Source organism: Sinohyriopsis cumingii, chromosome 16 (genome assembly GCF_028554795.1).
Source record: "Sinohyriopsis cumingii isolate HCF-2022 chromosome 16, ASM2855479v2, whole genome shotgun sequence".
NCBI lineage: Eukaryota > Metazoa > Mollusca > Bivalvia > Unionida > Unionidae > Sinohyriopsis > Sinohyriopsis cumingii.
In genome coordinates this window covers 18,889,066-18,902,847 of record NC_142976.1, presented here as the reverse complement: position 1 = coordinate 18,902,847, position 13,782 = coordinate 18,889,066, and the positions used below count along the sequence as shown (strand labels likewise).

The window sequence follows — 13,782 nt, the reverse complement described above, 5'->3', positions numbered from 1 at the left end:
ACTGGTGTCTGTTACATTTAGATGATGAAAAATGTTTTTTTTAAATTTTATGTCTGTTTAGTTCTAACTATAAAATCTTGCAAAGTCTTGGGTCTTCTATAAGCAAGAATTATTTTATTTTTGTAAAGTGATTTTACACTGTTTTTATTTGATAAATTTAGGAGACTGCAATATTTATTATTTATAAGGCTTATATTAGGTAATGAAGGATTATATTGTATTGTAAAAGGAATTATATGTTTTCTCTGTTGGACATTTTGCTGTGTTTAAAGCCCCATTTTAAGTAAGATTACAGGCTTTGTTCAGCGCAGAATCAGTTATATGTGTAGGATAATTTCTATTTTGGACATATGTTTTTAATTCATTCAGTGAATTTTGTAATCGACAATCATCTGAAATAATATGTCTGTATCTTTTGGCCTGGCTATATGGTATACCAGTTTTAATATGACATAGGATTTTAGCACCTATTCCAGTAGATCAGCTGATGATTGTATTAATTGTGCCAGCCCTACCTAATATGTTGCAATAAATTTATAAAATTTTATTTTTTTTAAAAAAATATTATAAAATCATATAGAACAACACAAGCTAGCATGATCAAATGACCTGATGACTGATTTTGACATTGTTGAGAAGTTAGGTAGGGATACAAAGTATAACTTGATGTTTGAATTTGACATTATTGACAAGTTAGTTAGGCATACACTGTACATAACATCACCAAGAAATGTAATGCAGTTTCTGTGTACTACTCCAAGACACAAAATACTCATTTTTTCTTGCTGCTTGTATGATTCCTGATGGGATATATATTTATGTGTCTCATGGCATGGAGGGAGATCATGTATTTTCATGTTTGAGAATGTTAGGATATTTTTGTAAAATAAAGAATAAAATATATGAACAAAATATTTCATGAATAATTTTATATATTTCACTCATAAGTACATGTTAATCATCAATTTTTAGCTCAACTGGTCACTGTTGTTAGTTTACAAGATGGATTTAGACATGTACAGCATAAGTCTAACTTGAAAATATGATAAAATTACTAGCTACATGTATATTGATTGGGAATTATACTTTGGATCAGATGAAATGAAACAAATTCTTGATTTTGGCAGTTTTCAGATTATACCCAGGCAAGTAGATGATGTATGTGGGACAAAGTGAAATATTTTGAATATGTGGGACAAAGTGAAATATTTTGAATATGTGGGACAAAGTGAAATATTTTGAATATGTGGGACAAAATGAAATATTTTGAATATGTGGGACAAAGTGAAATATTTTGAATATGTGGGACAAAGTGAAATATTTTGAATATGTGGGACAAAGTGAAATATTTTGAATATGTGGGACAAAATGAAATATTTTGAAAACTATGGAGTGTTGTTGTTATTGTGAGGTTTAATGCCATTTTTCAGCACACGATAGGCTATGAATGGCGGCCAGTATTAATGGTTGAGGAAGAACCACCAACCCATGGGAAGCTGCTGGCAAGCTTTCTCACATGCCCACATTGGCCGAATCCTAGACTCAAACCCATGCAGACAGAGGTGAGATGGCAGTGATCTGTAATGGAGAGCGCTTTAGACCACTCTGCCACGTGGGGCCCCAAACTATGGAGTGTAACCTCATTTCTTTTGAAGTGATGGTTGTAGTGACATGGAGTATAACCTCAGTTCTCTCGAAGGGATGGTTGTATTGTCATGGAGTGTTCACTTCTCTTGAAGAGCTGGTTTTAGGGACATGGAGTGTAACCTCACTTCTCTTGAACGGATTGTTTTAGAGACATATAGTGTAACCTCACTTCTCTTGAAGGGATTGTTTTAGGGACATGGAGTGTAACCTCACTTCTCTTGAAGGGATTGTTTTAGGGACATGGAGTGTAACCTCACTTCTCTTGAAGTTATGGTTGTATTATCATGGAGTGTTCACTTCTTGTTGTTGTTGTGGGGTTTAACGCCATTTTTCAGCACGATAGGCTATACATGGCGGCCAGTATTAATGGTGGAGGAAGAACCCGGAAAACCCCGGAAAGAACCACCGACCCACGAGAAGCTACTGGCAAGCTTTCTCACATGCCCACATTGGCTGAATCTTAGACTCGAACCGCCGCAGACAGAGGTGAGATGGCAGTGATCCATAACGAAGAGCGCTTTAGACCACTCGGCCACTCGGGGCCCCGTTCACTTCTCTTGAAGAGCTAGTTTTAGGGACATGGAGTGTAACCTCACTTCTGTTGAAGGTATTCTTTTAGGGACATGGAGTGTAACCTCACATCTCTTGAAGGGATTGTTTTAGGGACATTGAGTGTAACCTCACTTCTCTTGAAGTTATGGTTGTATTATCATGGAGTGTTCACTTCTCTTGAAGAGCTAGTTTTAGGGACATGGAGTGTAACCTCACTTCTCTTGAAGGGCTGGTTTTAGGGACATGGAATGTAACCTCACTTCTCTGGAAGGGCTGGTTTTAGGGACATGGAGTGTAACCTCACTTCTCTTGAAGGGCTGGTTTTAGGGACATGGAGTGTAACCTCACTTCTCTTGAAAGGATTGTTTTAGGGACATGGAGTGTAACCTCACTTCTCTTGAAGGGCTGGTTTTAGGGACATGGAGTGTAACCTCACTTCTCTTGAAGGGATTGTTTTAGGCACATGGAGTGTAACCTCACTTCTCTTGAAGGGATTGTTTTAGGGACATGGAGTGTAACCTCACTTCTCTTGAAAGGATTGTTTTAGGGACATGGAGTGTAACCTCACTTCTCTTGAAGGGATTGTTTTAGGGACATGGAGTGTAACCTCACTTCTCTTGAAGTGATGGTTTTAATGACATGGAGTTTCACCAAAAGACTTCTTACTGTATGTAGGTGATTCTGAATTAAAATTATGTCAAAATGATCTCCCAGAATGGCTGCTAAAGTGGCTATTGTGAACATAAATCTAATTACAGCTGCTTCTCCTGAACAGATTGTCATACCACTTGTTTAAAAAAAAACTTTCTTTTTTACAATATGTAATTGTTTCTGTCTTAAAATGATGTTGATCCAGTGTCCAAAATGGCAGCCATGTTGGCCATTTTGAAAATCTTTATATGGATGCTTCCGAATGGATGGTTATATCATTCTGGGGTTTTCACTAAAACATTACAGCAATATGTAGCTAGTTCTAAAACAAAAACGGTACATATCTTGCCTCCAAATTACACCTTAGTACTCATCTAAAAAATCTTATCACTGACAAGTTTTTCTCTCAAAAGAAATCTTACTTTATGTTATTGGTTCTGAACGAAAATGGTGCAGATCTGACCACCAGCATATATGTGAAGTAGTATTGAAGACTAGACCTCATTGGCTTTAGAACAAAGTCAGAAGTTGTTGCTTTCATTTTTGTACTTCATTTAGATTATGAATACAGTGACTTACTTATACAAATGAATTTTGACCAGACTTTGTATTTAAAATTGATAGTATTCTGACATTGATTTGTAAGGTTTGATTTATTGACTTGATTTTTATCATTAATGGATTTTGGTAAAACAAACAAGTATGAATGCATTTTTATATAACATATTGTGTGTTTTTTTATATGTCTGAAGATTACCTTGGGTGATGACAGTTATTTCAATAACTTTGTCTTTTCCCCAAAAATATTAATCATTTATTTAACCAAACTTAGCATGTGAGTATATCTTGACAGTATCTGAGACAAATATTTTTGTTACCAAATTTGGTATGCTGGAGTTCCTCAATAAGAGATGGTCTCATTTTACAGCAATCAAAAAGAATTAAAGGCGGGAAGAAATTGACTTACTGTAGGTTCCAACAATACCATTTCAGCCAGTAGGGCTTCAGTCATAATTGTGATAATATTAATGTACTGATATTTCTCCTAACAGAGGTTACGGCTAGAGCTGATTGACAAGGACCGAATGATCACAGACCTCCGGTGTCAGCTGGGCTCACAAAAGGTAGGTTTGACATGACATGGGTGTACTGCATGTTATTGCCACCCTACACTTAAGGTGTTATGTATATTAGTTTTGGTTTGTAGTGCTGCCTTTTACACTGATCAGCCTCATTATGGCCTGAATGTTACTCTCACATTCCTGCATGTGTAACACAGTGCTTTTCATTGCAGAGTTCCAATGGGAAATATCTTAGTCTTTTTTCACATGACATCAAAATAATGTGAATGGCTAACTTTCATGTGATGTTATTTTGTTTTGACATCTGCAAGTTTTCTATCACTTTAATTAGCTGTTCTACCTGCATTTAACCTTATTTCCAATTTTACACCAAATTTCTTGCTGTGCAACCAAACATAACATGCTTTTTTTAAATATTTAAAAATTGTTTAAGGATATTTTATCCTTTTTATGTTTTATCTGTAACATCAGAGTGTCTTTTTATTTATAGACCTAAGCATTTAAATTGGAATGTGAGAAAAATAATCCTTCATTTTGCACAGATGTCGGAAAGGAAGAATTCCAACCATGGGATCAGAATTTGTTGTTGGACACTCAGCAAATCCTTTTGTCTGAGACATTGGGTGGAAATGTCCTGTCCAACACTGATGCATATGAAAGATTCTATTAATTTTCCATGCATGTTTTAGAGAGAATTACTGTTATGTACATCTTCACCATCTGATGGTCAGTGATTTTTTATTTGCAGTATTTGTAATATGAAAGGATTTATATAATGTAATATGATAGTATGCTGCCAGGACCAAATTACCATGAAGCATATCTTATGTATTAAGATATTTTCAAATATTTTTAAATATTAAATTTTAGCTCTACTGGTCAGATTTCAGAAGAGCTTTCAGGATAGTTTGTCATTCATCAAATGCCCATCCATTAGCACAAGTTTGTGATTGCTACGTCTCCTAAACTGCTTGGAGGATTTTCACAAATCTTTGCATATACATTAAGTCAATAGTCCATTTGGTCCAGAGTGAACATCGTGCTGCTTGGACATCGTGACCATCACGGTGGCCATCATGCAAATCTTATTTTTTGATACTCCTCCTGAATGGATGGTCATATCAACATGGAACTTTCACTGAAAGACTTATTATGGTGTTTAGTTGGTCCTAAATGAAAATGGTGCTGATCTGAGGTCCAGTATGGCCTCTACAATAGCCATTTTCAAAATCTTTTATCACTGCTCCTCCTGAACAAAGAGACATAAGGGTTTTCACTTCCTGGAAGGCTTCTTATGATGTCTAGATGGACCTAAATAAAAATCCTGTGGACTTGATGGCCAGTATGGCTGCTACATTGGCTATCTTGAGAATCTTCTTATTGCTACTCAATGGATGGTTGTATCAACATGGTGGTTTGACTTCTTATCATGTCTGGTTGGTCCCAGATAAAAATGGTGCCACTCAGACATCCATGATGGCTACCACATTGGCCATCTTGGAATTCTTGTTCCACCATAATAACTCATGCAGTTATAACTCATGAACCCACTTTTAACATGGGGTCAGTTGTGGATCCCCTTTTTTTAAACTAGAAACACAAAACGTGCCCTTATTTGTTGAATTTGAATTAAAATCACAGTCAAAAGTGGTAACTAAAGCCTTGATATTTTGCTTGTTTTATTTTTTACTACAAGAGATAGTACACTGAAATTTGTATTATCAATACAAATAGATGACATACAGGTGTGAGAATTATTCTACTTTGTCATGCCATGAAAGTGTTTTCAGCAGGAAGTAGTTGTCTGACCACATTTGGGTCAGAGAAGTAAAAATGATTCCATTCGGTGACAGCAGGAATGATAAGTTCAAATATGACCAAGTGTTAAATGGAAACAAATAATGGATTTATACATTTAACTGAAAACTGAATTTTGTGGACACTGCAAGCAATAGTGACTCTTATAAATTCAATGAAAACAATGCAAAGCTTTTCAGTCTTTTGTTTCCTGATAGTAACACATTGCTGGCAGAGTTTCATGTGGTAAGAGAAAGACTTCTTATTTATATGTTGTTCTTCAGGTATTGCTGAACACTTGACGACTAATGATACAAGAGATTATGAGTTACTTCACCGTCACTATATTTTTTTTACGAGGGTTTGAACAAAAAGGCTCAGTCCAAAGAGAAGGATTTTTATGAAAAGCCCTATGAAGACTCATTACTTTGATTTCATATTTCTGGGCCATGCAAACACTGGATATGGTTGAACATTTTAGTAAGGGCGTCGCAGTTGACATAAAATTAAGCAAATGTTACTGATATCTCAAACATAAACTGGAAATTCTTTGATCTTGTGAACAAGAAAATTCAGTATGCTGTCTCTTTAATTAACATCAGGTCATGTGGACTACATGTTGTCTGTAATGCATTAATTAGCATCGGAATATGTGAACTGCATGTGGTCTCTATGCAGCCCGTAATACATTCAAGACAGGAGCACTGGTTACTGATTGTGGTGCTTCGACCCTATTCTCAAGCTTTTACAATATTTTCAAAGATAGCCCTGCCAGAAAATGTGACTATCGGAAACTTGCTGATTCCAGTATCATGCCAGTGAAGTTCGTATCACATCGTTCGATGGAAAATACGCTTCTTTGTGGTTCTTCAGATGCCAGTATATTAGCTAATTAGTTTTCCTTTCTTAAATGGATTTTGGTTACATTTCCGTCAAAATAGATGAAATACCTTCCAAAATTAAATATTCAGCACCTTGGTGTGGAGCAATTATTTCTGGTCTGACCTTCTACTTGTTAATTCTGTATTCGTGAGGTTGATCAGTGTATTAGTTTGAACTTTATTACTAGATTTGTAGTGTTTTGAATTTGCTTTTAGGTGCAGATCACTTGGATTTTTCATAACCAAGATAGCATTTTATTATTTAGATGATTTGTAATTTAGATAGATAGATAGACAGACAGATAGATAGATAGATAGATAGACAAACAGCAGACAGACAGATAGATATATAATCAGTAGATAGATTTTATTGATATTGTAGTTTAAATTCCATTAGTTGGCATAGAAATTATAAACATGCATTTAAGTATACAATGAGTTCTTTCTTCAGTGACATAATTTTTGTTTCCTGTGTAAGTATATCATTCAGTTTTTCCTAAACTTTCCAATTTCAGTTATATATTTTACCATTCTCCACTTTCTTCCAATAATGTTACTTGCAGGCAGTTTTTTTGTTGGAATAATTATACTGTCAGTTTACTGTTATTTGTGGACTGGCCCCTCCTCAAACCTCCTAACAATCAATCATCTCCATAATTTGTTTGAAATGTCTTTTTTTCATTAGTCTGATGCTGAGTTTCACAGTTTCTTGTAGTTTCAGTTTATTTAGTGGCATAATTGATAACCCAATTGGTTTGGTCTTCATGGCTATAATCAGTATTTTGCAGTTAAATTACTGAACCAGTCTGAGTGATTTGGCTCCATTGCATACTTAGGGTGACCATTGCTATATTTAAAGTTTTAGTATTGAGGTCACTTAAAGCATTTTTGAAGGAAAATATGGAACATCATTAAGATTTTCAGAGGTTCCGATAACCGACCACAAGTGTAAGTTTTTGATTTTGACAAGCAGTATAAAATGCAGTCTGGTTTACCTATGTATTCTACTTTTGAGTAGCATAGTTCTTGCTGGGCACATCAGTTCACAACCCAATGATAAAAATATTAATTTTCTGTACAAAATATTCGTGAAAATTGATGAGTTTCATTAGTACACAATAACTTTGGTGTCAGTGTGAGAGTCGATATGTCCTGTATGTACATCTGTCCACACTAGATTAAGGTCAGTGTTACATCCATTGTTACATCCATCCACAGTAGAGTAAGGTAAGTGTTACATCCATCCACACTAGAGTAAGGTAAGTGTTACATCCATCCACACTAGATTAATGTTAGTGTTACATCTATCCACACTAGAGTAAGGGCAGTGCTACATCCATCCACACTGAGTAAGGTAAGTGTTACATCCATCCACACTAGATTAAGGTCATGTTACATCCATCCACACTAGATTAAGGTAAAGTGTTACATCCATCCACACTAGATTAATGTTAGTGTTACATCTATCCACACTAGAGTAAGGGCAGTGCTACATCCATCGACACTGACTAAGGTAAGTGTTACATCCATCCACACTGAGTAAGGTAAGTGTTACATCCATCCACACTAGATTAAGGTCAGTGTTACATACATCCATACTAGATTAAGGTCAGTGTTAGATCCATCCACAATAGAGTAATGTCACTGTTACATGCATCCACACTAGATTAAAGTCATGTTACATCCATCCACACTAGATTAAGGTCAGTGTTACATACATCCATACTACATTAAGGTCAGTGTTACATCCATCCACACTAGAGTAACGTAAGTGTTACATCCATCCACACTAGATTATTGTTAGTGTTACATACATCCACACTAGAATAAGGTAAGTGTTATGTCCATCCACACTACTTTAAGGTTAGTGTTGCATCCATCCACACTAGAGTAAGGTAAGTGTTACATCCATCCACAATAGAGTAAGGTCAGTGTTACATCCATCCACACTAGATTAAGGTTAGTGTTACATCCATCCACACTAGAGTAAGGTAAGTGTTACATCCATCCACACTAGAGTAAGGTAAGTGTTACATCCATCCACACTAGATTAATGTTAGTGTTACATCTATCCACACTAGAGTAAGGGCAGTGCTACATCCATCCACACTGAGTAAGGTAAGTGTTGCATCCATCCACACTAGATTAAGGTCATGTTACATCCATCCACACTAAATTAAGGTTAGTGTTACATCTATCCACACTAGAGTAAGGTAAGTGTTACATCCATCCACACTAGAGTAAGGTAAGTGTTACATCCATCCACACTAGATTAATGTTAGTGTTACATCTATCCACACTAGAGTAAGGGCAGTGCTACATCCATCCACACTGGGTAAGGTAAGTGTTACATCCATCCACACTAGATTAATGTTAGTGTTACATCTATCCACACTAGAGTAAGGGCAGTGCTGCATCCATCCACACTGAGTAAGGTAAGTGTTACATCCATCCACACTGAGTAAGGTAAGTGTTACATCTATCCACACTAGAATAAGGGCAGTGCTACATCCATCCACACTCGATTGAGGTAAGTGTTACATCCATCTACAATAGAGTAAGGTCAGTGTTACATCCATCCACACTAGATTAATGTTAGTGTTACATCTATCCACACTAGAGTAAGGGCAGTGCTACATCCATCCACACTGAGTAAGGTAAGTGTTACATCCATCCACACTAGATTAAGGTCATGTTACATCCATCCATACTAGGTTAAGGTTAGTGTTACATCCATCCACACTAGATTAATGTTAGTGTTACATCTATCCACACTAGAGTAAGGGCAGTGCTGCATCCAACCACACTAGATTAAGGTCATGTTACATCCATCCACACTAGATTAAGGCTAGTGCTACATCTATCCACACTAGAGTAAGGTAAGTGTTACATCCATCCACACTAGAGTAAGGTAAGTGTTACATCCATCCACACTAGATTAATGTTAGTGTTACATCTATCCACACTAGAATAAGGGCAGTGCTACATACATCCACACTGAGTAAGGTAAGTGTTACATCTATCCACACTAGAGTAAGGGCAGTGCTACATCCATCCACACTGAGTAAGGTAAGTGTTACATCCATCCACACTAGATTAAGGTCATGTTACATCCATCCACACTAGATTAAGGTAAGTGTTACATCCATCCACACTAGATTAAGGTAAGTGTTACATCCATCCACACTAGATTAATGTTAGTGTTAACATCTATCCACACTAGAGTAAGGGCAGTGCTACATCCATCGACACTGAGTAAGGGCAGTGCTACATCCATCCACACTGAGTAAGGTAAGTGTTACATCCATCCACACTAGATTAAGGTCATGTTACATCCATCTACACTAGATTAAGGTAAGTGTTACATCCATCCATACTAGATTAATGTTAGTGTTACATCTATCCACACTAGAGTAAGGGCAGTGCTACATCCATCAACACTGAGTAAGGTAAGTGTTACATCCATCCACACTGAGTAAGGTAAGTGTTACATCCATCCACACTAGATTAAGGTCATGTTACATCCATCCACACTAGATTAAGGTTAGTGTTACATCTATTCACACAAGCTTAAAGTGAGTGCTACATCCATCCACACTCCATTGAGGTAAGTGTTGCATCCATCCACACTCGACTGAGGTAAGTGTTACATCCATCCACACTCGATTAAAGTTAGTATTAATCTATCCACACTGTATTAGGTCATTTTTACTCAAGGCTTATTGTTAAAGTTTAGCTACATAAAAGGGGACTTGACAGTAAGTGGTCTCAGTGTTATTGGATGTTCTGTTTAGGGGCAGACTGATTGTAATTACAGCAAAAGTAAATCCATTTTAAAAATAACCTGCCATGGCAGATATACATCTGGATGCAGATTATACATAAGTAAATTCAATGATTAAGAATTCTCAGCACAGGTGGTTTTTATAATTATTCTTGCCAAACTTCTTTTTCTGAATTCTTAACTGGTCTTTTCACTGCAGTTTCAAAGCAATTAGAGATGCAGGAAAAACATAACTTGTTGAGAAACTTGATAATTTGTGAATGTATTATTTAAACTGTTTGAAATCTGTTATTAAAAGAGGGTTAAAAGAAGTCTCAGTTTATCTTAAATGAGCATAGCCCATTATTGATGGACTAAAATGTCATCAGGTGTTTGGTAAATTTTGTGTGCAAGGTTTTCACATGTGTCAGAATTTGAGAAACAAAACAAATACAAAAGACAGCTTAGCCCTCCTGTTTGAAATCCCATGTTTTTACCAAGGGTAGTAAATGATTTTCATCTTATCACAATTTTGAAGGTACATTTTCATTTCTTTCCTACTGTTTTTATATGTACATATATAGTTATTCTTGTATTATCCTCATCTAACCTGTGATGGTGTTTAGGAAAAGATCATAGCAATGTCAGGAATGCAGGAGGCACAGGAGAACACCCGTGCACACTTACAGAAACAGCTCCGCACTAAAGAGGCCGACTGTAACCGAATGGCAGTACAAATACGGGTGGGTTATGGCATATAGTTTGCCTGCTGTCTGGGATTACATGCCATCCAATCACAGAAGTTTCTTCATTTCTACTAACTTTAACCAACCTTCAGGAAAGCAGAAGAGGAATTTGGAATGGTTTATCAACACTATAGTATTTTTCTCTGCACCATCTTTTCGAGATATATTTTGATTTTTTCTTCTATACCTTTTTAAAGCATCTTCCCCAGAAGGAAAATTCACATATTTCTTCCCTCAGTTCAAGAGTTTCCATCCATATCCTTTCAGCATTTTTAACATTGTCAACTTTGATTTCGTAATTTTGCAAATTGTTCAGTCGTACATAGTACTGTTTTGTTTGTAATCTGCTGATGTTTTAAATGCATTTGGTACAAATGGTACATAGATTTTTTGGTATCCTAATAACTCGTTGAATAGGTTATCCAATTAAGTATAAAAGCATCTAATCTCAAACGGTTGGTCATGTGAATTTGAAAATTTTGATTGTATGGTATGTAATTCTTCAGGCAGCAGGGGATTGTTTTGATGAAATTTCAGGCACAAGAGAGTAATATTTTATGATTTTCAACATAATAATGATAATTTGTATGTCTTCACTCATTAATTTAATGATTAGTGTAGCAAGCATACAACTCAGTATGTATGTATGTGGATGTGAATAATGGTTGTGTGTCATTGTAAACAATATAATTAGCTACATAATTATTGGTTAGTAGGCAGTTAATTGTGCTAGTGCTGTATGGAATGTATATGTGATAATTGTTTTTAAAACAAATGTTCCAATTTTCAAAAATAATGGACCATTTTTTATTGTTTTGTTTGCTTCAGAGTCTTTTACAAATAAAAGAATATTTTTTCTTCACATGAAATCTTTAAAAAATTTGACAAATAATTGTTAGTATACTTAATGATAATTGCCAGTTATTGAACTTTTTTTCACTTTTGTTAACATTTTTTTCAGTTAATCTTTTAAAGTAGAATTGAGTTTGGAAAAAAATTGCTTGGTAATGTTTCAGCATGTACTTGTCATGTTATCTATTAAAAACAGGTTTAGTTTTTTCATCTTACTGACAGGTCTAGTGAACAATTAATTGTTGAATTATTTATTGCATAATTTTTTGTTAACCATGTTATGAAACCTGTTTTCAGACTAAATAAGATGTTTAAAATGCTGATGGAATTTTCATCTAATATTTTAATATTGCAGATGTGTATTAGTATGGAACATTTCTAAGAATTTTTGCATGCTTGTTTGAATTTTGCTTTTAATTTGGGCCTCTTTATGTCACTAATCTGTGTGTTTTATTTACATCTGTCCACTGCATGTTCGGAGACTTTTTTCTGCTAGCAATTGAAACAACCATGAATAACATTCCCCCACTATGCCCATTTAATTTATACTGATTAAGTTATTTCATATTTAGAAAATATAAGAGATTAAGGAAACTCAATTGGTTATGTTATTACAGCTTGAATCAGTATGTTGACATACAGTTGACCATTTGTATCTAATTATTAGGGCGAAAAGATTGTCATTATTTGCAATTCTTTGGTTTAAAAATAGATTGGTTACATCATTTTCAGATACATTTAGTGAGAAAAAAAAGGGTCTTTAAAATATTGTGGAAAAATTTGCTCTTGGATACCAACAGCTGCATTTAGGGTAGAAGAGGACTTAATGGATAAACTGTATTTTAAATCTTGTACATTGGTCATTGTTAGCAGAAAAAGAAATACCGGTACTTCTTGATCTCTTGAAAAAATGTTTAATACTACTGTGGCAACATCTTCCTTTCTTGGACTCCAGTTTTATATCATTCATAAATTTATTCTGCCCAGTTGTCTTTATCCTGCATTATTAAATTACCTCATGGTCCTTTTCATTTGTTCAAGAACATAAAGGTGGGTCGGTGGTTCTTTCTGGGGTTTTCCCTGGTTCTTCCTCCACCATTAATACTGGCCCCCATGTATATAGCCTATTGTGTGCTGAAAAATGGTGTTAAACCCTACAACAACAACAACAACAAGAACATAAAGTAAACGTAGTCATAAAGCTTTTTTACTCGATCAGGTCCCTTCCCCTCTGTTTCATGACACAGACACATCGATGAAATTTCAAGTTTTAATTAGAAAATTTTAAACAGACACAGCAGGTAATAAATGTCAAGGCCTTGTATATGATCAATAGAATCCATTTATAATAAATCCTGTGGGACCAATTCAGTTTTGTCATCAGCAGTTAATTTTGCTATAATCAGAAAAATTTACATAAATTATATAATCACTTGGATGTAAATTTGTACTTTGCCATATCCAGAAATTCACAGAATCTGAGTTTTCTCTAAATAAATGCCATTCTGTCTCAAAGCACCACAACCTATTGGTAGCGGGTTTACTTTGTGGTTCTGGGAGATTGTAGTTTGACTGGTAGTGGAAAGATAGTGACATTTAAGTGACCTTATTAATACTTACTGTGATGATAGCTATGTCAAATTTGAATTAAGTGGAAAATACATGAATTTAAAAATAATTTTAAAAAATTATGCAATATTATTTGATCAAGCTTTATTGTGTAAGGATTCTCAGTAAGTTAATTAAATTGGAATTTTTTTTTTTTTTAGCTCAGTTAAGTATAATTGCATAAAATAAGATTTAGTTTTGGT

General features: G+C 35.1%; 1 protein-coding gene across 2 annotated transcripts in view; it reads left to right on the top strand.

Annotated features, from left to right (window-relative positions):
- Nucleotides 1-13,782, top strand: part of LOC149780019 (outer dense fiber protein 2-like) — a 139,408-nt gene that overhangs the window by 62,738 nt on the left and 62,888 nt on the right. For both annotated transcript variants that reach the window (XM_089936766.1, XM_089936765.1), the window contains 2 exons: nt 3,903-3,974; nt 11,000-11,116. In XM_089936766.1, coding sequence (XP_089792892.1) covers nt 3,903-3,974; nt 11,000-11,116 — 189 coding nt within the window. The remainder of the gene's footprint in view (nt 1-3,902; nt 3,975-10,999; nt 11,117-13,782) is intronic.